The sequence below is a fragment of the Esox lucius genome, chromosome 3, assembly GCF_011004845.1.
Source record: "Esox lucius isolate fEsoLuc1 chromosome 3, fEsoLuc1.pri, whole genome shotgun sequence".
Taxonomy (NCBI): Eukaryota; Metazoa; Chordata; class Actinopteri; order Esociformes; family Esocidae; genus Esox; species Esox lucius.
The window spans coordinates 35,262,942-35,288,315 of NC_047571.1; the positions used below are offsets into that span (position 1 = coordinate 35,262,942).

Sequence of the window (25,374 nt, forward strand, 5' to 3'; positions counted from 1 at the left end):
TGTGTGGGATAATGTCAGGTTCCACCATGTAGAGCTGATGGTGTGATGTCACTGTGTGAGATAATGTCATGTTCCACCATGTAGAGCTGATGGTGTGATGTCACTGTGTGGGATAATGTCAGGTTCCACCATCTAGAGCCTTTTAGGGGCATGCTGTGACAGTGTTTTGGTTTGCCTTTATGTGAGCCATCCCCGTCTGGGGAACCGTTTTTGAGTTTTCAATGTTTGAGGATTTCCAGGAACACAAAAGACCCGAGAGAACTGTGATTTGACTCTTTTCCATTTTCCTCCTTCCTTCTCCTTCCTTCTTTTGCCTAATGGTACTGACCGCCTGTGGTCCTGCATCAGGGCATAAGTGAGCTCCTGGACAGTCTGTGGGGCTACTTGGCGGCATCAGATGCACCGATACATTACGTCCCAGAGGTTCTCAAATAGATTCAGATCTGGGGAGCGTGAGGGTCAGTCAATGGCATCAGTGCCTTCGTCGTCCAGAAACTGCCTACACACTCTGGCCACATGAGACCAGGCATTTTCCTGCACCAGGAGGAACCCAGGGCCCACTGCACCAGTTTGGGTCTGATGATGGATCTGAGAATTTCATCCTGGTACCTAACAGCAGTCAAGGTACTGTTGGTTAGCACATGGAGGTCTGTGATTGGTTAGCACATGGAGGTCTGTGGTTGGTTAGCACATGGAGGTCTGTGGTTGGTTAGCACATGGAGGTCTGTGGTTGGTTAGCACATGGAGGTCTGTGGTTGGTTAGCACATGGAGGTCTGTGGTTGGCTAATTAGTACATGGAGGTCTGTGGTTGGTTATCACAAGGCTGCTGCCTCTAATTGGGGACAATCAACAAACTGTGCGCAGAGATACGCAGTTCCGTGCGATTACCTTCCACTACAACCCTGGTCATAACTTAAAGATGGCAGTGCATTGATGGTCCCCAAGGAGCTTGAAAGAGATTGAACAGATTGTAAAGAGGAGAGCTTAACTATTGCCAAATGTAGCTGTGCAATTACTGTCATATGGGTTTTCACTAAGTATTGGCATGGTGGAGAGTTATACAATTATAACAAATCCCAATTATAACAAATCATAATCTTATAACAAATCCTATGCATTTAATGGCTCCTAAATCCTCTACATGACAAAACGTTCAAAGAGGTCAAGGGGAACTAGATGTTCTAAAGCTTTTAGTTTTTTTGGTTTCGTCTGTCACCCAGTGAGTCCCTGTGAATCACATCCTCTCTATTCACCCATCCCTCTCTCTGTCCTCAGGGGTCAATTAGAGTCAGCGTGATTTTCTAATAATAAACTTGTCTGTCTCACTCAAAGGAGTGTGTGTGTGTGGTCAGCTGTGATCGGTTTAATCTGCTGCAATATCACATATAAGTGTTATCAAGCTTTAGACTGCTGTAAGATAAATGGCTTACATTCCCAGATGCATGTATTAACTTGCTGATCATCTGAACAAGTAAAAAATTGACAAGGCCCTCGGCGTCTGGTTCCTCTCTAGGTGAGTTTTTCCTAGCCACTGTGCATCAACCTTTTTTGCTTGCTCTTTAGGGTTTCAGGTTGGGTATCTGTAAAAGCATTTTGCTGCTGTAAAAAGAGCTTTTAAAAATAAAAATGTAGGCCCCTGACCTGGGAATGTTGGCGTGCTTCCCCCCCACCACTCCTGCACCCCCCAAAAAAGACTGACATGTCCTCTTAAAAGTCAACACAAATTCAGTTTGATTACATTTTAACACACGTTAAAAGTGAAAGAGTGAAGTGGAAAGGTTTTAAAAATGTTTAAAAAGGACAGAGAAAACTGACATTTTAAATGAAGCTGGGGTCAGAAAGATTCACTTGGCCTTTATAGTGTTATAAATGTCTGAGCAGCTTTAGGCTCTTGCGTATTCAGTATGTCACTAGAGCAATGCATTGTCCCTGTCTGTTTCAAATGTTACGTTTAATGACTTCAGTTTTCAGTCATCAGGAAAAGGATTTACTGAAATGTGTACCTCAGACACTCCATGTTGTCTTGTGAATCACAGTGTTTCCTGTGAACATCACCAATATTGCTGACATGGTGATTAAATTATGTCGAATGTCAGTGTCCCACCCATTCACAAAAAAGAGGTGTTGAAATGTCTCAACCACATCCTTTGATAGTTAAATATGTACTATGTGACAGTATTTTTTTCCATTTAAATAGAAGACCCTTGTCATACAAGACAATCCAGTGTTTAGTAACAGACCAGTCTGTCAGCCAGTTCAGTCTGTCAGCCAGTCCAGTCAGTCAGTCCAGTCTGTCGGTGACCCTACTGGGACAATGATAACCTTCCTCATAACAGGTGTCCTCTTGCTCTTCCTTCAATCCATCCTGGGGGCTCCTGGAACAGGTATGTTGTCCCTCTCATTGGTTGTTAGATTACACTGGAAATAGGTCTGTTGTCCCTCTCATTGGTTGTTAGATTACAGCTGGAACAGGTCTGTTGTCCCTCTCATTGGTTGTTAGATTACACTGGAAATAGGTCTGTTGTCCCTCTCATTGGTTGTTAGATTACACCTGGAAAAGGTATGTTGTCCCTCTCATTGGTTGTTGGATTACACCTGGAACAGTTCTGTTGTCCCTCTCATTGGTTGCTAGATTACACCTGGAACCGATATGTTGTCCCTCTCATTGGTTGCTAGATTACACCTGGAACCGATATGTTGTCCCTCTCATTGGTTGCTAGATTACACCTGGAACCGATATGTTTTCCCTCTCATTGGTTGCTAGATTACACCTGGAACCGATATGTTGTCCCTCTCATTGGTTGTTTGTGAACATCTGGAAATGTGTTTACTGTAATGGGGTAATATGTACTTTGTGCATTGTGCTACTAGTATAAATACAAGCAGAAATTACTAGTAGACATCTGCAGGTAAGGTTTCAAATAGATTTTTCTAATCATATTTTCTACAAAACTGTGTGCCTGAGACATTCCCTGTTTTTACTTTCTCACCAGTCCGTCTATCAGTTTGCATTGATTTGTAATCTCTTCAAACTCACTTTAGACATTCACAGTTCTTTCATTCAAACCACCCTGGACTAGTTGAAATTACTCCTGTCTCCTTCTGTGAAGGAAGATGAGGAGGAGACATGTTGTGTCTTTGGTTATAGGCAGGATTCTACAAAGTTTAACAGTAGTGAAAGTAGTTGCACTTTATAAAGTATACATGAAAACAATTGATCTATATTGTGTGTTGTTTGCTTACAATTTCAAAAACCTTTAATTACATTAGAACCAATAAAAACAAACAACCACTAAAGCCAATAACTTTGTTACCATTCTCCTCATTATATGAAATGAAAGATAATGCTAAACGGTTTACAGACTTGGTCGTTAATGGTGGTTATTTGTCCTTTGTAGATGGTCCCTTTGTTCTCTACAATGCAGGCAGTAAGACATGCTTGGGTCCATGTAACTCAGATACACTGCGCTGGCTGTCAGAGGGACGTCTCTACTACACCAAAGAAGGGAAATGTCTTGGGATGTCTGGAAAGACAGAGGGCAGTAGTGTGGTATATTTAGACTGTGATGGGAAGAGTGATCTCCAGCAATGGGAGTGTCATAACAACACCCTGCTCACCCTCAAAGGACAGAGTTTGTACCTCAACAACAACAACAATAAACTGGTGCTGTCTGAAGACACAGGGTCCCGGAGTCTCTGGGTCATCTTTGGAACAACAGAAGGCCCCTGTACAAGGACCCACAGAGGTACAGACCAATAATCTGTCTAGTCTATTTGGTTTGAATAGTGGATTTTACACAGCCAATAAGGTTTCCTTCTGCAATATCCAATTTAATTCTTTCTGTATATTTCTTTGAAACCTAAAGGATTTTTTAAATTGTTTTTTATCCCTGTGAAAAACATTTCCTTAATTCCTTCGGAACTCTATACCATTTTTGTAACACCTGCCTCTGTTTCCTTCGGAACTCTATACCATTGTTGTAACACCTGCCTCTGTTTCCTTCAGAACTCTATACCATTGTTGTAACACCTGTCTCTGTTTCCTTCAGAACTCTATACCATTGTTGTAACAACTGTCTCTGTTTCCTTCAGAACTCTATACCATTGTTGTAACACCTGTCTTTGTTTCCTTCAGAACTATATACCATTGTTGTAACACCTGTTTCTGTTTCTTTCAGAACTGTATACCATTGTTGTAACACCTGTCTGTTTCCTTCAGAACTCTATACCATTGTTGTAACACCTGTCTCTGTTTCCTTCAGAACTCTATACCATTGTTGTAATACCTGTCTCTGTTTCCTTCAGAACTCTATACCATTGTTGTAACACCTGTCTCTGTTTCCTTCAGAACTCTATACCATTGTTGTAACACCTGTCTCTGTTTCCTTCAGAACTCTATACCATTGTTGTAACACCTGTCTCTGTTTCCTTCAGAACTCTATACCATTGTTGTAACACCTGTCTCTGTTTCCTTCAGAACTCTATACACCATTGTTGTAACACCTGTCTCTGTTTCCTTCAGAACTCTATACCATTGTTGTAACACCTGCCTCTGTTTCCTTCAGAACTCTATACCATTGTTGTAGCACCTGTCTCTGTTTCCTTCAGAACTCTATACCATTGACGGTAATGCATTTGGACGTCCCTGTCAGTTTCCCTTTCGGTACAAAGACAAATGGTATGTGGATTGTACCACCATAGACTCCTCTGTCAAACGCCTCTGGTGTGCCATAGAAACAAACTACCAAGACAATGAACTGTGGGGCTACTGTCCAACCACAAGTGAGTATTGAATCAATTACTGGATGTGGGTCAATATATTCTAGTCTTAGACGACACCTCATAGATGTGCTCTCTCACCTCTTACTTTATCTCTTTCTTTTCTCAATCTCTTTATTCTGTCTTCATCTCTCCTTCATCCCTCTTTTTCTATTATCCTTCTCTTTATTTATTGTCTTGATCTCTCCTTCATCCCTCTCTTTCTCCATCCTTCTCTTTATTTATTGTCTTTACCTCTCCTTCATCCCTGTCTTCCTCCCATCCTTCTGCAGCCACTGAACATTGGCATAAGAACCCGGTCACTGGTTCATTTTACCAGTTGAACCTCCACTCTGCCCTGACCTGGCACCAGGCTCGGACCAGCTGTCAACAGCAGGGAGCAGACCTTGCCTCCATCACTGAACCCCACCAACAGACTTACATATCAGGTAAAATGTTCTGCTAACAACACTCAGAAACACACTATCGTAGCTGGAAACGACTGATTTTCAAAGGAATATAGGAGTACAGAGGCCCATTATCAGCAACCATCAGTCCTGTGTCCCAAAGACACTTTGTGTTTGCTAATCCAAGTTCATCATTTTATAAGGCTAATTGATCATTAGAAAACCTTTGTGATAATGTTAGCATAGCTGAAATCTCTTGTACTGATTGAAGAAGCAGTAAAACTGACCTTCTTTAGACTAGTTCAATATCTTCAGCATTTGTGGCGTTTCAATTACAGGCTCAGAACTTTCTTCAGATTTTTAGGGTTGGGTAGGTTACTTTGTAAATGTAATCCATTACAGTTACAATTACCTGTCCACATATGTAGCTAGTTATGTAACTTTTAGATTACTCAAACTCAGTAATGTATGCCGATTACTTTTAGATTACTTTAATATGAAGAGGCATTAGAAAACACATAGAACACATTTTGCGGCAACAGTGAATGTTAGAGTTTACATAGCTGGACAAAAACTGACTTTGCTTTCACTTGCTGCACTAAATCTGATGTTTTCCTCCACAACCACAAAGTCGTCAAGACGTGTCAAAAGCCCCAGGCACGTGAATGCACGTTTGCAATCGCGAACACCCGCAGATAAATGCATTTTACCCGCGCGAACGTAACCAGTGATTATTAGGGCCACCAGCGATGGATTTTCAAAACGCAAATGAAAGAAATAAACTGTGATTATACACCTGCACGCTTAAATTCAATGCGGTCAGCAGCCACAATTTTCTGAGGTGCAAAGCAAAACCAGGATCACAGTGCCTACCTGTATGGACCGAGTTGAGGTGGCTGCGTCAAATGCAAATCATCATCCTTTGGAAAAGTGCTTCCCAACACATTTTCTTCTCAAATGTCGTGATAAATTCCTTTTAATGTTATTTTCTTGAAGGTAGTTACATGTTACCAACTCTGCTTGTTTTGAGAATTGAAGGCTATTCCATGTGAGAAATTGCCAAGAGACTGAAGATCTCGTACAACAAAGTGTAGTACTCCTTTCACAAAAAAGCACAACCAGAATAGAAACCAGAAAGAGTAGTGGGAGGTTGCACTGGAACACAGGAGTGATGGTTGGGGGGTTGCACTGGAACACAGGAGTGATGGTTGGGGGGTTGCACTGGAACACAGGAGTGATGGTTGGGGGGTTGCACTGGAACACAGGAGTGATGGTTGGTGGGTTGCACTGGAACACAGGAGTGATGGTTGGGGGGTTGCACTGGAACACAGGAGTGATGGTTGGGGGGTTGCACTGGAACACAGGAGTGATGGTTGGGGGGTTGCACTGGAACACAGGAGTGATGTTTGGGAGGTTGCACTGGAACACAGGAGTGATGGTTGCACTGGAACACAGGAGTGATGGTTGGGAGGTTGCACTGGAACACAGGAGTGATGGTTGGGGGGTTGCACTGGAACACAGGAGTGATGGTTGGGAGGTTGCACTGGAACACAGGAGTGATGGTTGGGAGGTTGCACTGGAACACAGGAGTGATGGTTGGGGGGTTGCACTGGAACACAGGAGTGATGGTTGGGAGGTTGCACTGGAACACAGGAGTGATGGTTGCACTGGAACACAGGAGTGATGGTTGGGGGGTTGCACTGGAACACAGGAGTGATGGTTGGGGGGTTGCACTGGAACACAGGAGTGATGGTTGGGGGGTTGCACTGGAACACAGGAGTGATGGTTGGGAGGTTGCACTGGAACACAGGAGTGATGGTTGGGGGGTTGCACTGGAACACAGGAGTGATGGTTGGGGGGTTGCACTGGAACACAGGAGTGATGGTTGGGGGGTTGCACTGGAACACAGGAGTGATGGTTGGGAGGTTGCACTGGAACACAGGAGTGATGGTTGGGAGGTTGCACTGGAACACAGGAGTGATGGTTGGGGGGTTGCACTGGAACACAGGAGTGATGGTTGGGAGGTTGCACTGGAACACAGGAGTGATGGTTGGGGGGTTGCACTGGAACACAGGAGTGATGGTTGGGGGGTTGCACTGGAACACAGGAGTGATGGTTGGGGGGTTGCACTGGAACACAGGAGTGATGGTTGGGAGGTTGCACTGGAACACAGGAGTGATGGTTGGGAGGTTGCACTGGAACACAGGAGTGATGGTTGCTGAGAGTGAGCCTGTTTCCAGCTACTATAGTTTACAACATTAACAATGTCTACAAGGTTTTATACATTTTATGGTTAATTTAATGGACAAATAATGAGCTTTTCTTTCAAAATCGTTAGTTTAAATATACCAAAACTTACCTTCTCTTGGGTTTTAGTTATTTATTCATTACTTTTAGTAATGGTGCAATTAGATGGGTCATGTCTTACATAAATATTAGTATTTTAAATATAAATGTTCTATAACCTTCCTGTTTTCTCTCTCCCTTCCTCTTTGTTCCACACAGGCCTCTTTGGTAAAGCTCATGTGTCGGTGTGGACGGGTCTGAACGCTCTGGAAGAGGACGGTCTCTGGCAGTGGATCAGTGGGAAGCCTTTCCCCTACTTCCGCTGGGACTCTGGTCAGTCCTCACTGTTACACTTATACCCATTTAATGTCCCGTTACCAGGGTTTATAGGAGGGTTAACACTGTGTTTATCTGTAGGTCACCCTCTCCGTGATCCTGGTCAGGTCTGTGGAATGGTGGACTCATCACAGCAGTCCTTCTGGCAGAGCTCCCTGTGTTCCAAGACACGAGGCTACATCTGTCAGAAAGACCCACCTGCAACCCACACTGTTCACCCAGGTAGGTCTGTCCAAAAGACCCACCTACAACCCTCACTGGTCACCCAGGTAGGTCTGTCAGAAAGACCCACCTAAAACCCTCACTGGTCACTCAGGTAGGTCTGTCAGAAAGACCCACCTACAACCCTCACTGGTCACCCAGGTAGGTCTGTCAGAGACCCACCTACAACCCCTACTGGTCACCCAGGTAGGTCTGTCCAAAAGACCCACCTACAACCCCCACTGGTCACCCAGGTAGGTCTGTCAGAAAGACCCACCTACAACCCCCACTGGTCACCCAGGTAGGTCTGTCAGAAAGACCCACCTACAACCCCCACTGGTCACCCAGGTAGGTCTGTCAGAGACCCACCTACAACCCCCACTGGTCACCCAGGTAGGTCTGTCAGAGACCCACCTACAACCCACACTGTTCACCCAGGTACGTCTGTCAGAGACCCACCTACAACCCCCACTGGTCACCCAGGTAGGTCTGTCAGAGACCCACCTACAACCCCCACTGGTCACACAGGTAGGTCTGTCAGAGACCCACCTACAACCCTCACTGGTCACCCAGGTAGTGATCAGACCTCCATGTACATATGGGTTTGAGAAGGTTTGGTCAGACAGGCATGGCTGGTTCATTTGGGTCAATGCATGTGTCAAGACCCCAAACATTTTTCATTTCTCTTTGTCCTCATCTATCATCTCTCATAGTCAGAACATAATGTGTAGAGGTGTTATAAGTTGGACAAGTTACCATCACACAGTATTTTAGATGCTGTTTCTCTGTGTGATGAACAGAAGAGTCTGGGTTTTGCTCCCATCCGTGGATTCATTATGCTGGTAGGTGCTACCGCATCGAACACACAAAGAAGACCTGGACTGAAGGTCAGACAGAATGTCGTAAAGACGGAGGAGACCTGGCCAGCATCCACAACATTGAACAGCAGAGCTTTGTGATGTCCCAGCTGGGATATGGTTAGTGAAACACTGATACACTACAACTCCCATGATAGACAGTGAGTGACAGTGCTAACTTTCTCTTTCTCTTTCCTCTGTCCCAGTGGCCACTGAAGAGTTGTGGATTGGGCTGAATGACGTCAAGACACCACTACTGTTTGAGTGGAGCGACCAATCTGCTGTCACCTTCACCAGCTGGGACTCAACCATGCCAGCAGGGGGCAACTGTGTCCTGGTCAGGGGAGAGGTACAGTAAATAACCCTTCAACTCTGACCTTTACCCCTTAACCCTAACCCCACCCTGTCACTAACCCCCTCCACCATCACCCCTCCACCCTGTCACTAACCCCCTCCACCCTGTCACTAACCCCCTCCACCCTGTCTCTAACCCCCTCCACCCTGTCTCTAACCCCCTCCACCATCACCGCTCCACCCTGTCACTAACCCCCTCCACCCTGTCTCTAACCCCCTCCACCATCACCCCTCCACCCTGTCACTAACCCCCTCCACCCTGTCACTAACCCCCTCCACCCTGTCTCTAACCCCCTCCACCCTGTCTCTAACCCCCTCCACCATCACCGCTCCACCCTGTCACTAACCCCCTCCACCCTGTCTCTAACCCCCTCCACCATCACCGCTCCACCCTGTCACTAACCCCCTCCACCCTGTCTCTAACCCCCTCCACCATCACCCCTCCACCCTGTCACTAACCCCCTCCACCATCACCCCTCCACCCTGTCACTAACCCCCTCCACCATCACCCCTCCACCCTGTCACTAACCCCCTCCACCATCACCACCTCCACCCAGTCACTAAACCCCTCCACCATCCTCCTTCCTCCCTGTCATTAACTCCCTCCACCGTCAGTTCCTCCACCCAGTCACTAACCCCCTCCATCCTTACTCCACCTGGACATTGTCCTGTCTGTCATGCAGAAGGTCAGATGGTCTACCCAGGAGTGTGAGAAGCAGTATGGTTTCATCTGTATGAAGAGGTCTTCCTCCCAACCCTCAGGACCCCAGGTGGACACCAACCCAGGCTGCAAACCAGTGAGTTAACAGAGAGGGGTTCAATCTATTCAATCTATTTTATTTTTCTAACTGGTCTAACATCATCATCCTTCTCAGTGAGTCTTCTTCTTGTTCTTCTATAAAGTCTTATCTTCTCTTCTTTTTTAAGTGTCTTATTATTTAATAAAAATGTGTGTCTTTCTGAAGCATTGGATCAGATATGGCTCCTACTGCTACTTTGTGGGACAGGAGACCAAGACCTTTGATGAAGCCAATGAGAACTGCAGGAGCTTACAGTCAAATCTGGTGGATGTTTCTAGCGGGTGAGACATTAATAGTAGATTTAAATTGTGTTAAGATAATGGGTCCCAATAATGTTTAATAGTTATGTTAACAGGGTGGACAATGTTCCATTTCATGTTCATCAATATTTATTTAACTGGTCTTACTTTCTTTGAATGATTAGTGAAAGCACACCATTTAGTTGCAGTCATATATGATGGATGTTTCTAGCAGAAACATGCATATGGTTCTGTTCATCTGAAATAAAATGTGGATACAAATTCTTCTCTTTATTTATTAGAAATAAAGGCTCGATGAAAGCATTCTTATTTTTAAGGTTCTTTTTATTTGAGATCTAGTTAAGATAGAGACGTTTTCATCTTAATGATTCAGTTTATTAGGGATACAAATTAGATGATTTATTTTTTAATGTTAATGGTTCCCAAATATGTGTATCGATAGTTTTGTCAGAGTAGACCATTTCTCATCTTTTACTTTGGACAGTTATCAAAACAATGTTTTGTATATCATTCATTTATTTATATTTTGTTATTTTCTGTGACACACAAAAAATAACAACCCATTCAGTGGCAGATCAAACACTTTAAATAAATATCTTGAAATATCTTTATCTTGAATAAATAACTAGCAATATGTTAAATAAAAAAAAGGGTTTCTTTCATTAATATTCTCGAATAATAATTTCAATTTATTTCGAGATTAAAGTATAAAATGTATTTTGAGAATGAAGTAGAAAGCTATGCAGTCGTTCACATGCTTGTAGTTATGCTTAGGTTGTCTTTATAGCCTGTTTGCTTGAGTTCATCAAACCGTTTAGTAAATCTTTGGTTTCAGGCATTGGTGATTTTTTAGTGTCAATGAGCCTTATAGATGTTGTAGTCATTTCCTTAGAATTAAATGTAAAAGTAAATGTAAAAGTTAAAAAAACTTAAAATAATAATTTGACTTAAAATAACATTTAGAATCTTTGAAAAACTATCATAGTAGGCTATGAGTGGGCAGTTTTTTACAATGCAATTTGCCAAAGTACTTACACAATTAAATATGCCAATAATAGATAAAATGCATAATTAAAGTAGGAAAACCCTTATAATGCAGGATGTATAAAGTGTCCACGATGAATAAGATATTAACGATAATTATAATGTCCTAATTATATTGACACCAGCAAGGAACATTTCCCCAGGAAAATGATAATGTATTCAGGGTGAATAGTGTCTCAATTAAACTTGTTTTGATTAGGTCCAAGTGGAGTCTTAGGGGAATCTTAAAAAAAAAGATTACTGGAAAATTGAAAGATTATTATAGGTATGGTACTATCACAGTATTGATTATAGGTGTGGGTCTATTCCTGTACTGTTGGTCATTGGATTAAAATACAATATCAATGTTCAATTACAAATAAGTCAAAACTGGTATTTTGGGCCTTCTTCAATACATTTCGGTCCAATACAAATCCGACCCACTTTAGATCCCATTATTCCTCATCTGGCCTATTTCAGATCAGACCAACCTTGGATCCTAGACGTATTCGATATTGATTTTATGAAATGACTGTGATATTGTTGGTGTTGGATAGGAATTTTATGAAAACAGTTTAGCTTGGAATTACATTTTGGAACTAGACCACTAGTTCACAGATAATGTGGTAATGCAGTCAGCAGCAGATTTTGAAAGGCTAACAGAGAAAGGGCACATGGTACGATATGTCATTGCAGCTAGACGTTAGCGCAGCTTAAATATTATCCCTCCCCATGGGGTTGCCAGAAATTACTGGGGTCCATCCAAACAAAGTTTGAATACCCCTGCTCTATAATGATAATGTGTTAATAATAGTGTGTCCAAGGTTTACAACATTTTAATGATAGTGTCTGAATCACAATGTGTCCAGGGTGGATAATGCATTCCTGATTAGCCTGGTTGGCTACAGGCCTGAGAGATACTTCTGGATCGGTCTCTCCAACCAAAAACACATTGACATCTTCACCTGGACCAATGGAAACCGGGTCAAGTACACCCACTGGAATGCACAGATGCCAGGTAGGAAACGGTTGATAATTTATTAGTCATAGGTATAAGTCACAGAAATCCATCTCACTTATTATTTATATGCTAGATAAAACTATATACAGTGGGGAGAACCAGTATTTGATACACTGCCGATTTTGCAGGTTTTGCCACTTATAAAGCATGTAAAAGTCTGTAATTTCTATCATAGGTACTCTTCAACTGTGAGTGACGGAATCGAAAACAAAAATCCAGATGTATGATTCATTGTATGATTTTTAAGTAATTAATTTGCCTTTTATTGCATGACATTAGTATTTGATACATCAGAAAAGCAGAACTTAATATTTGGTACAAAAACTTTGTTTGTAATTACAAAGAACATACGTTTCCTGTAGTTCTTGACCAGGTTTGCACACACTGCAGCAGGGATTTTTGCCCACTCTACATACAGACTTTCTCCAGATCCTTCAGGTGCTGTCACTGGGCAATACGGACTTTCAGCTCCATCCAAAGATTTTCTATTGGGTTCAGGTCTGGAGACTGGCTAGGCCACTCCAGGACCTTGAGATGCTTCTTACGGAGCCGCTCCTTAGTTGCCCTGGCTGTGTGTTTCGGGTAGTTTTCATGCTGGAAGACCCAGCCACGACCCATCTTCAATGCTCTTACTGAGGGAAGGAGGTTGTTGGCCAAGATCTCGTGATACATGGTCCCATCCATCCTCCCCTCAATACGGTGCTGTCATCCTGTCCCCTTTGCAGAAAAGTATCCCCAAATAATGATGTTTCCACCTCCATGCTTCACGGTTGGGATGGTGTTCTTGGGGTTGTACTCATCCTTCTTCATCCTCCAAACACGGCGAGTGGAGTTTAGACCAAAAAGCTATATTTTCTCTCATCAGACCACATGACCTTCTCCCAATTCTCCTCTGGATCATCCAGATGGTCATTGGCAAACTTCAGATGGACCTGGACATGCGCTGGCTTGAGCAGGAGGACCTTGTGTGCGCTGTAGGATTTTAATCCATGACGGCATAATGGTTTTCTTTGAGACTGTGGTCCCAGCTCTCTTCAGGTCATTGACCAGGTCCTGCCGTGTAGTTCTGGGCTGATCCCTCACCTTCCTCATGATCATTGATGCCCCACAAGGGGAGATCTTGCATGGAGCTTCTTAAAGAAAAACTAACAGGCCTGTAAGAGACGGAATTCTTACTGGTTGGTAGGTGATCAAATACTTATGTCATGCAATAAAATGCAAATTAATTACTTAAAAATCATACAATGTGATTTTCTGGAATTTTTTCCCAGATTCCGTCACTCACAGTTGAAGTGTACTTATGATAAAAATGACAGACTTCTACATGCTTTGTAAGTGGGAAAACCTGCAAAATCGGCAGTGTATCAAATACTTGTTTTCCCCACTGTAGATTACAATGACCATCAGAATAATCTTTGTTCACTAAATACACTCACAGAAAACAAGGTTCTTTAGAGATTATTTGTCATGTGTAGATTGTGCTATAAATTGTATCATGTCAGATTGCATCAGATTCCACCTCCACACTTGTATTTCGTAACAGGTGATGGCACAGGTTGAAAGTAGTTTGAATTGAGGTCATTACTGTAAAAACTATAGTTGTGAGACAAAGTTTTTGAATAATTTTGAATTACCTGCATCCCTGCATAAATGGTACCTAAAATATAGTCTGATAATGATGCTGCCCCTCTTAGAACGGTTGGATTCTATAAAACACTTTAGCAACAGTGAATAGTATTTCAATACAGACAAAAATTTTACATTTTGTAAGAAGTTCACAAATGTATGTTGGAGAAGGAAAAACACTGCATACCATCACCAAAATCTCATCCCGTCCGTGAAGCATCCATCCATCCATCTTCTTCCGCTTCATCCGGGGCCGGGTCGCGGGGGCAGCAGTCTAAGCAGAGATGCCCAGACTTCCCTCTCCCCAGAAACTTCCTCCAGCTCTTCCGGGGGGACACCGAGGCGTTCCCAGGCCAGCCGGGAGACATAGTCCCTCCAGCGTGTCCTAGGTCTTCCCCGGGGTCTCTTCCCAGGAAGGCGTTCTGGAGGCATCCGAAACAGATGCCCAAGCCACCTCAGCTGACCCCTCTCGATGTGGAGGAGCAGCGGCTCTACTCTGAGCTCCTCCCGGGTGACCGAGCTTCTCACCCTATCTCTAAGGGATCGCCTAGCCACCCTGCGGAGAAAGCTCATTTCGGCCGCCTGTATCCGGGATCTTGTCCTTTCGGTCATGACCCAAAGCTCATGACCATAGGTGAGAGTAGGAACGTAGATTGACCGGTAAATCGAGAGCTTTGCCTTGCGGCTCAGCTCTTTCTTCACCACGACAGACCGATACATCGACCGCATTACTGCAGAAGCTGCACCGATCCGTCTGTCAATCTCCCGTTCCATCCTTCCCTCACTCGTGAACAAGACCCCTAGATACTTAAACTCCTCCACTTGAGGCAGGCACTCTCCACCAACCTGAAGTGGGCAAGCCACCCTTTTCCGACTGAGGACCATGGCCTCGGATTTGGAGGTATCCAAATCCGCTTCACACTCGGCTGCAAACCGTCCCAGCGCATGCTGAAGGTCCTGGTTTGAAGGGGCCAACACGACAACATCATCCGCAAAGAGCGAAGACGAAATCGTGTGGTCCCCAAACCTGACACCCTCTGGCCCCTGGCTGCGCCTAGAAATTCTGTCCATAAAAATTATGAACAGAACCGGCGACAAAGGGCAGCCCTGCCGGAGTCCAACATGCACTGGGAACAAGTCTGACTTACTGCCGGCAATGCGGACCAAGCTCCTGCTTCGGTTGTACAGGGACCTGACAGCCCTTAGCAAAGGACCCAGGACCCCATATTCCCGAAGCACTCTCCACAGGATGCCGCGAGGGACACAGTCGAATGCCTTCTCCAAATCCACAAAACACATGTGGATTGGTTGGGCAAACTCCCATGAACCCCCCAACACCCCGTAGAGGGTATAGAGCTGGTCCAGTGTTCCACAGCCTGGATAAAAACCACACTGTTCCTCCTGAATCCGAGGTTCTACTATCGGCCGTATTCTCCTCTCCAGAACCCTGGCATAGACTTTCCCGGGGAGGCTGAGAAGTGTGATCCCCCGTGAAGCCACTGTGAAGCCACCGTGAAGCATCCATCACCAAAATGTCATCCTGACCGTGAAGCATCCATCACCAAAGCCACATCCCAACCGTGAAGCATGGTGGAGGGAGCATCATGGTTTGGGACTGCATTGCTGCCTCAAGGCCTGTATGGCTTGCAATCTTTAAGCAAACAATGAATTCAATCTTGTATCAGGATTTTCCACAGGAGAATATCTGAGTAACAGTCTGCCTCTGAAGCTAAAAGAGTTTGGATCACGCAGCATGACAAATGAACCGAGAAGCTAATCTACAACAGAATGTTTTCTAGGGAAGCAAATTCATATATTTAAATGACCCTGTTGACATGCTGTGCAATGACCTTAAGCAAGACTTGCAAGATATCCCAAGAAAATCAATGAATTGATAGGGTGAAAGGACATTCCACCAGTCCCCATAAATCATGGTTGATATATACTTTTTTCCAGCTGTCTGGGTAATGTTTTTCAGATGTTTACTAAGCGCTCATGTTGTCTTTGAATCACACTGTTTATCTAATCTCATGACTTCGATGAAGATCAGGAAACAATTTAGGTCCAGTTTATGCAGGTAATTCAAAACAATTCCAAACCTTTTCTTGTCAGTGTATCTGACATTGTCTTCTGAATTCCAAATCCATCTAAATTAACCTAAAAAATATCTGTCCAGGATTTTTATGTTTTATTTTTGTAGGGAACAATTTGTTGTACCTTTTTTAATTTAGCAATTGAGTTTTGAGCTTAACTAGCAATTTTTCGGATTTGTCAGAATGTGAACAAAATGTAAATGTGTCCAAGTTACTAAATAGGCTGCTGACAGCAATCCAGAGAGATTGTACTACACACAAAACTTTGAAAACTTCCACCTATTTTTAGCAATCTAGCATTATACACATGAAGCATATTTAACTGAATGTTACTGAACAAGCAAATATGTTCTCACAGTTAAATTTTACTGGATGTCATTCAACATGGTGTTGAATTACATTCAGTGGTAAAACAGAATGTTGATTTGTATTTGTGTTCTATCTCTGCATCACTGTGAATATAGGTATTTCACAAGGATGTGTAGCCATGACAACAGGGATTCTAGCAGGATTATGGGATGTGCTGAGCTGCACCAATCAGGAGAAGTATATCTGTAAACACCAGGCAGAAGGGGTTATGCCAACACAGGAACCTGTCACACCAGTCCTTCCCAGCTGCCCTGAAGAATGGCATCCTGTGGGGTCTCGAAACTACTGCTTCAAGGTAGACAATTTATATAACTCATACTTCTGCTTGTAGGTAGAAATTATATATAGTCTAAACTACTGCTTCTAGGTAGACATTATATATAGTCTAAACTACTGCTTCTAGGTAGACATTATATATAGTCTAAACTACTGCTTCAAGGTGGACATTATATATTGTCTAAACTACTGCTTCAAGGTAGACATTATATATAGTCTAAACTACTGCTTCTAGGTAGACATTATACATAGTCTAAACTACTGCTTCTAGGTAGACATTATATATAGTCTAAACTACTGCTTCAAGGTGGACATTATATATAGTCTAAACTACTGCTTCTCGTTAGACATTATATATAGTCTAAACTACTGCTTCTAGGTAGACATTATATATAGTCTAAACTACTGCTTCTAGGTAGACATTATATATAGTCTAAACTACTGCTTCTAGGTAGACATTATATATAGTCTAAACTACTGCTTCAAGGTGGACATTATATATTGTCTAAACTACTGCTTCTAGGTAGACATTATATATAGTCTAAACTACTGCTTCTAGGTAGACATTATATGATTGTTCCAGTCTTTGTATTCATTTTGGTTTCCTTGTTTGTTAGTGTCCTGTCCTTATTATGTGTTTCCTGTTCTGTTTTGTTGATTAACCTCATTCCATTCACCTGTGGTTCCACTCACCTGTTTCGTGTTAGCCCATCAGAATATGTATTTAGTTCAGTCCATCCATTCCATCTTCTCCCGCTTATCCGGGGCCGGGTCGCGGGGGCAGCAGTCTAAGCAGGGATGCCCAGACTTCCCTCTCCCCAGACACTTCCTCTAGCTCTTCCGGGGGGACACCGAGGCGTTCCCAGGCCAGCCGGGAGACATAGTCCCTCCAGCGTGTCCTAGGTCTTCCCCGGGGTCTCTTCCCGGTGGGACGGGACCGGAACACCTTCCCAGGAAGGCGTTCCGGAGGCATCCGAAAAAGATGCCCAAGCCACCTCAGCTGACCCCTCTCGATGTGGAGGAGCAGCGGCTCTACTCTGAGCTCCTCCCGGGTGACCGAGCTTCTCACCCTATCTCTAAGGGATCGCCCGGCCACCCTGCGGAGAAAGCTCATTTCGGCCGCCTGTATCCGGGATCTTGTCCTTTCGGTCATGACCCAAAGCTCATGACCATAGGTGAGAGTAGGAACGTAGATTGACTGGTAAATCGAGAGCTTCGCCTTGCGGCTCAGCTCTTTCTTCACCACGACAGACCGATACATCGACTGCATTACTGCAGAAGCTGTACCGATCCGTCTGTCAATCTCCCGTTCCATCCTTCCCTCACTCGTGAACAAGACCCCTAGATACTTAAACTCCTCCACTTGAGGCAGGCACTCTCCACCAACCTGAAGTGGGCAAGCCACCCTTTTCCGACTGAGGACCATGGCCTCAGATTTGGAGGTACTGATTTTCATCCCCACCGCTTCACACTCGGCTGCAAACCGTCCCAGTGCATGCTGAAGGTCCTGGTTAGAAGGGGCCAACACGACAACATCATCTGCAAAGAGCAGAGACGAAATTGTGTGGTCCCCAAACCTGACACCCTCCGGCCCCTGGCTGCGCCTAGAAATTCTGTCCATAAAAATTACGAACAGAACCGGTGACAAAGGGCAGCCCTGCCGGAGTCCAACATGCACTGGGAACAAGTCTGACTTACTGCCGGCAATGCGGACCAAGCTCCTGCTTCGGTTGTACAGGGACCTGACAGCCCTTAGCAAAGGACCCAGGACCCCATATTCCCCAAGCACCCTCCACAAGATGCCGCGAGGGACACAGTCGAATGCTTTCTCCAAATCCACAAAACACATGTGGATTGGTTGGGCAAACTCCCATGAACCCTCCAACACCCCGTAGAGGGTATAGAGCTGGTCCAGTGTTCCACGGCCCGGACGAAAACCACACTGTTCCTCCTGAATCCGAGGTTCTACTATCGGCCGTATTCTCCTCTCCAGAACCCTGGCATAGACTTTCCCGGGGAGGCTGAGAAGTGTGATCCCCCTATAGTTGGAACACACCCTCCGGTCCCCCTTCTTAAAAAGAGGGACCACCACCCCGGTCTGCCATCCAAGAGGCACTGTCCCCGACCGCCACGCGATGTTGCACAGGCGTGTCAACCAAGACAGCCCCACAACATCCAGAGACTTGAGGTACTCAGGGCGGATCTCATCCACCCCCGGTGCCTTGCCACCGAGGAGTTTCTTGACCACCTCAGTGACTTCAGCCCGGGTGATGGACGAGTCCACCTCTGAGCCCTCATCCTCTGCTTCCTCAATGGAAGACGTGTCAGCGGGATTGAGGAGATCCTCGAAGTACTCCTTCCACCGCCCGACGACATCCTCAGTTGAGGTCAACAGCTGTCCACCTCTACTGTAAACAGCGTTGGTAGGGCACTGTTTCCCTCTCCTGAGGCGCCGGATGGTTTGCCAGAATCTCTTCGAGGCCAGCCGATAGTCCTTCTCCATGGCCTCACCGAACTCCTCCCAGGCCCGAGTTTTTGCCTCCACAACCACCCGGGCTGCAGCCCGCTTGGCCTGTCGGTACCCGTCAGCTGCCTCAGGAGTCCCACAAGCCAACCAGGCCTGATAGGACTCCTTCTTCAGCTTGACGGCATCCCTTACTTCCGGTGTCCACCACCGGGTTCGGGGATTGCCGCCTCGACAGGCACCGGAGACCTTACGGCCACAGCTCCAAGCGGCCGCTTCGACAATGGCGGTGGAGAACATGGTCCACTCGGACTCAATATCTCCAACCTCCCTCGGGATCCAGTCGAAACTCTGCCGGAGGTGGGAGTTAAAGATCTCTCTGACAGGAGACTCGGCCAGACGTTCCCAGCAGACCCTTACAGTACGCTTGGGCCTGCCGAGTCTGTCCAGCTTCCTCCCCCGCCATCGGATCCAACTCACCACCAGGTGGTGATCAGTTGACAGCTCCGCCCCTCTCTTCACCCGAGTGTCCAAGACATACGGCCGCAGGTCAGATGAGACGACAACAAAGTCGATCATCGACCTGCGGCCTAGGGTGTCCTGGTGCCACGTGCACTGATGGACACCCTTATGCTTGAACATGGTGTTCGTTATGGACAAACTGTGACTAGCACAGAAGTCCAATAATTGAACACCACTCGGGTTCAGATCCGGGGGGCCGTTCCTCCCAATCACGCCCCTCCAGGTGTCACTGTCGTTGCCCACGTGGGCGTTGAAGTCCCCCAGTAGAACAATAGAGTCCCCAGTCGGAGCACTTTCCAGCACCCCTCCCAGAGACTCCAAGAAGGTCGGGTACTCTGCACTGCCGTTCGGCCCGTAGGCACAAACAACAGTGAGAGACCTATCCCCGACCCGTAGGCGCAGGGAAACGACCCTCTCGTTCACCGGGGTAAACTCCAACACATGGCGGCAGAGCTGGGGAGCTATGAGCAAACCCACACCAGCCCGCCGCCTCTCACCATGGGCAACTCCAGAGTGGTGAAGAGTCCATCCTCTCTCAAGGAGTGTGGTTCCAGAGCCCAAGCCGTGTGTAGAGGTGATCCCGATTACCTCTAATCGGAACCTCTCAACCTCACGCACCAACTCAGGCTCCTTCCCCGCCAGCGAGGTGACATTCCACGTCCCTAGAGCTAGTTTCCGTGTCCAGAGATCGGGTTGTCTAGGCCCCTGCCTTCGACTGCCGCCCGATCCTCTTCGCACCGGCCCCTTATGGTCCCTCCTGTGGGTGGTGAGCCAATTTAGTTCAGTCCTTTTCTCCAAATCCTGGTTGGTTATTGTTTGTTGTTGGACTCTGTGTTTGTGTTGTTTCAGTTCGTTTGGATTAATACTTACATGTTTGAGTGTCTCTGTGCTGCCTGTGCCTACTTCCTAATTACCCTCAATATGTGACAACAAGACATCACCTGTAGTCTAAACTACTGCTTCAAGGGAGACATCTCCTATTATCATGAAAGTGTTTTTTTAAACTGAACATCCCCAACTACCAGTGTTGGGGAATGTTACTTTTAAAGGTAACTAATTACAGTTAGTAGTTACAGTTCGTAGTTACAGTTAGTAGTTACAGTTTGTAGTTACAGTTAGTGATGGGCAACCAAGGCTTTTGGAAGCATTTGAGGCTTTCATCAAAATGTTTTGAAAACATATTTGTTACTTGTTCTGTTATTTCGTAATAGCTTATGCCTAAAAATAATAGAAAATGGCTATTATTCCCTGCAAAACTTGGCTTTTGTCACCAGGACAGTGATATTTAGAAATGTACCTATTCTCCAGAACATTCCAGATAGGTTCAGTACTGAGTAAACTTGGAGTAACTTCTAGATTGTTCTAAAACTTTCCAGTAATAAAAAAAGTAGTAATCATAACCCAAAGTTCTTATTTTGAACTATGGAACATCTTGTTAATCCATGATAACTGTCTTGTTGATCTATGATAAACCATACTCTTCCCTGTATTGAAGTTCCTTACCCCTGACCCCTACATTCTTTTAAATCTTACCTAAAAACTCACTTTATAAGATGGCTTTTAAGAATATTTTATCATTATGACTATATTTTGTTTATTCTTTTTACTTAAAAAAACATAATACATGTTTTTATATATATTTTCACTTAAATGTATTTCTATTTTTAATGTCTGCAAAGCACTTTGTGTACTGGAAAAGTGCTAAACAAATAAAGTTATTATTATTACTAATACAGGGGCCTTAAACCCACCAGATCAAATACATCAATGTGTTCAGACATTATGAAAGTATAGTACCTATGTAGTAAGCTGGTTAAAAAAATGGTTTATGGTGTAATTCCACCTTTAAGAGAACAATGTTTTTTTTTATATTGGAACTTCAATATGGAACTTCAACAACAGGTACTCTCCACCATTAGAGTAGGCGGCTCTCTCTCACACTTCAAAAGTACACCTACTTAAGTGTGTCCAAAAAGGCATTGCTTTTTGGGGCATCTTCTGCAGCATCAAGTTGCTTGTTTTGGGCTTCTTTTAAGAGCCCGGGTTGCTTGTTTTTCCTGCCACATCTGGCAACACTGCGGCGATTAGGCATCAACATGTCTGCACTGGACAACTTGCTGAGGAGAATGCTTAAGGGATTCCTTAAATAACTAACGCGTTACATTACATTGTCTGACTACTGGCGTTATCCCCAACACTTTCTACTACTGCCTCAAAACTAAACATTACTTAACGTGAGACTAATGTTGAAAGATGCATTCCAATGTTTTTGGCCATTAGTTGTAAACATAGTGCACCTTTTTTTAGTCAGCACCATGTTATTCATTTGCTAATTTCTGCCCTGTGTCATCAAAACCATTAACTTTCAAAATTGGAATTTTGTGGCAAACTAATGGCAAAAAATATCAAAACATCTCCCAGTGCGTCTAGTCTGTGGCCACATACAGTGGGGAGAACAAGTATCTGATACACTGCCGATTTTGCAGGTTTTCCCACTTACAAAGCATGTGGAAGGCTATCATTTTTATCATAGGTACACTTCAACTGTGAGTGACGGAATCTAAAACAAAAATCCAGAAAATCACATTGTATGATTTTTAGGTAATTCATTTGCATTTTATGGCATGACATAAGTATTTGATCACCTACCAACCAGTAAGAATTCCGTCTCTCACAGGCCTGTTAGTTTTTCCTGTCATCCACTTACCTGTATTAACTGCACCTGTTTGAACTAGGTACCTGTATAAAAGACACCTGGCCACACACTCAATCAAACAGACTCCAACCTCTCCACAATGGCCAAGACCAGAGAGCTGTGTAAGGACATCAGGGATAAAATTGTAGACCTGCACAAGGCTGGGATGGGCTACAGGACAATAGGCAAGCAGCTTGGTGAGAAAGCAACAACTGTTGGCGCAATTATTAAAAGATGGAAGAAGTTCAAGATGACGGTCAGTCTCCATTGGTCTGGGGCTCCATGCAAGATCTCACCTCGTGGGGCATCAATGATCATGAGGAAGGTGAGGGATCAGCCCAGAACTACATGGCAGGACCTGGTCAATGACCTGAAGAGAGCTGGGACCACAGTCTCAAAGAAAACCTTTAGTAACACTACGCCGTCATGGATTAAAATCCTGCAGCGCACGCAAGGCCCCAGGATGGGGCCATGTATCGCGAGATCTTGGCTGGGTCTTCCAGCATTACAACGACCCAAAACACACAGCCAGGGCAACTGTCTTTGGAGGGAGCTGAAAGTCCGTATTGCCCAGCGACAGCCCCGAAACCTGAAGGATCTAGAGAAGGTCTGTATGGAGGAGTGGGCCAAAATCCCTGTTGCAGAGTGTGCAAACCTGGTCAAGAAACATATGATCTCTGTAATGGCAAACAAAGGTTTCTGTACCAAATATTAAGTTCTGCTTTTCTGATGCATCAAATACTTATGTCATGCAATAAAAAGCAAATTAATTACTTAAAAAACATACAATGTGATTTTCTGGATTCTTGTTTTAGCAGTTGAAGTGTAGCTATGATAAAAATGACAGACTTCTACATGCTTTGTAAGTGGGAAAACCTACAAAATCGGCAGTGTATCAAATACTTGTTCTCCCCACTGTAAATACCTCTTCCTAACGGTCACCTGGTCAGTCTTCATTTACATATTTCTTCCTAACTGTCACCTGGTCAGTCTTCATTTACGTATAATCTCCTAACTGTCAACTGGTCAGTCTTCATTCATGTATCTTTTCCTAGCTGTCAACTGGTCATTCTTCATTTATGTATCTTTTCCTAGCTGTCAACTGGTCAGTCTTCACCTATGAATTTCTTCCAAACTGTCACTTGGTCAGTCTTCATTTATCTATATTTTCCTAATTGTCACCTGGTCATCATTTACATATCTTTTTCTAACTGTAAAAACAGATCCAGTCTGTGGTCTAAATGTAACACTTTTCCCTGTGTAGTGCATGTTTTTTGACAGAACTCAGTGCCGGCTCTAACCTTCTGGAGGCCCTATGCAAATTTTTATTTGGGGCCGCGTCTCCCTTAACAGTGGGGTCCACCATGCGGTTGGGGACCCTAAGTGACCATTATATCGCTTAGGCCTTAAACTGTCACTGACAGGACTTATGGAGTTTTGCTCAAAAACAGTTTACTAAATATGACGCCTGGTCCAGCTTTTCACAGTGCCTTACGAAGAGAAGAAGACCTGGTTTGAGGCTCGGGAATACTGCAAGGCAATTGGAGGAGACCTACTTAGCATCCACAGCGCAACTGACCTTCAGTCTTTGAAAGATGTGTAAGACTTTCAAACAACCTCAGGCTGTGAATATACAACCAGCCCAGATAACTGGCAAAATCACTGGCTTGAAACTTCAGATAGTAATATCTGAAGTATCAGTAATATGTTGCCTTTGTAAATGCTCAGTGTTTCTCCTAAAATTACAATTATTCTGGGGTCCAAAAACTGTTAATTTATACATTTATTTCTTCCCAAGGACAAAGAGTGGTTTTGCGAACTCATGTTTTCACTTTCTAGATTAGATTTTACACACAGAACCAGAATTTAAATACTGCCTGTTTGGATTATTGCATTGCTGTGGTGATACAGTATGATACAGTGAAAAAGAATGATGCCATGATGATTATTGTATTTTGATGTAATTTAATTTTTACTGTATAGTGATAATACAATATTGTTTTAGATACTATAATATCCAGTACTATTGTTTAGGATACTGTAGCCATGGTAACAGATTGTTGATGTTCTAGACCATCTATACATTACGAGACTTTCTGGATCGGCCTGAGTGCCCAGGACCCCAACATTGGCTACGTCTGGACTGATGAGTCACCTGTGAGTAATGTTTTCATGATAATCTATTTTATCTCTACAGCAGTCTGCGCTTTAACCCTGTAGTTACTGTAGTATATTTGCTACTTCTACAAAGTGACATTATTATATTATGTGTTTATTGAACTTCATGTTAAGACCTTCAAGCCACACTTCCATACAGGGTTGCATCAGTTATTTATTTTACACCAAATCTTGGCCATTCTAGTTAATACATTACAGTTGTGAGTCTAACTCTAACCCCAAAGTAAAGGAAATTGTACTAAACCCATGACCAAAAAATGCTTTGTCACTGTAGTGGATTTTAATATTTTGAGTGTTTTTCCTGGCTATATGTCTAATCTGGTTTCGGTTTGCGAAGTCCTACATTCCATCAAGAAAAATTAAGAAAATAAAACATATTCCAAATTAAAAGTTTAGTGGCCATATTGAAAGCAAATCCCCAAAAACTAATAATAAAAATAATCATCATTCGTATAATATTGAAAGTATTCTGCTTTGTAAACCACTAATAAAAGTAATCATCATTCGTATAATATTGAAAAGTATTCTGCTTTGTAAAATAAAAGTATTTTGAACGTTGTACCGGTGGAGATTTTCTTTACAAGCTCTATTGAAAATTAGTTCATTAGTTGGTGTCCATGTTAGCTGACATTTATTATTACTGATTGTGTGTAATACTTTGAAAGTATTGTCCATTAATAGTAACAAGAGTTGCATAGTTGTTCTAAGTCTCTCAATACCGTAATTTCCAGTTTATAAACGGCTGCTTATACACAGATTTTGAAAACATTTTTAACCACAGCGGTTAATACATGAGTGCAACTAACAGACGAGTTTACATTTTTAAAGCCATTGTCACGTTTCCGGT

General features: G+C 43.9%; 1 protein-coding gene across 1 annotated transcript in view; it reads left to right on the forward strand.

Moving 5' to 3' along the window:
* Positions 1–2,251: 2,251 nt before the first annotated feature.
* LOC105008599 (macrophage mannose receptor 1) overlaps positions 2,252–25,374 on the forward strand; it is a 53,962-nt gene continuing 30,839 nt past the window's right edge. The window contains exons 1-14 of the mRNA XM_029115357.2: positions 2,252–2,385; positions 3,400–3,747; positions 4,610–4,783; positions 5,053–5,208; positions 7,672–7,785; positions 7,870–8,010; positions 8,790–8,966; positions 9,053–9,195; positions 9,884–9,997; positions 10,166–10,281; positions 12,153–12,301; positions 16,488–16,687; positions 23,827–23,948; positions 24,422–24,506. Coding sequence (XP_028971190.2) covers positions 2,316–2,385; positions 3,400–3,747; positions 4,610–4,783; positions 5,053–5,208; positions 7,672–7,785; positions 7,870–8,010; positions 8,790–8,966; positions 9,053–9,195; positions 9,884–9,997; positions 10,166–10,281; positions 12,153–12,301; positions 16,488–16,687; positions 23,827–23,948; positions 24,422–24,506 — 2,109 coding nt within the window. The 5' untranslated portion in view covers positions 2,252–2,315. The remainder of the gene's footprint in view (positions 2,386–3,399; positions 3,748–4,609; positions 4,784–5,052; positions 5,209–7,671; positions 7,786–7,869; positions 8,011–8,789; positions 8,967–9,052; positions 9,196–9,883; positions 9,998–10,165; positions 10,282–12,152; positions 12,302–16,487; positions 16,688–23,826; positions 23,949–24,421; positions 24,507–25,374) is intronic.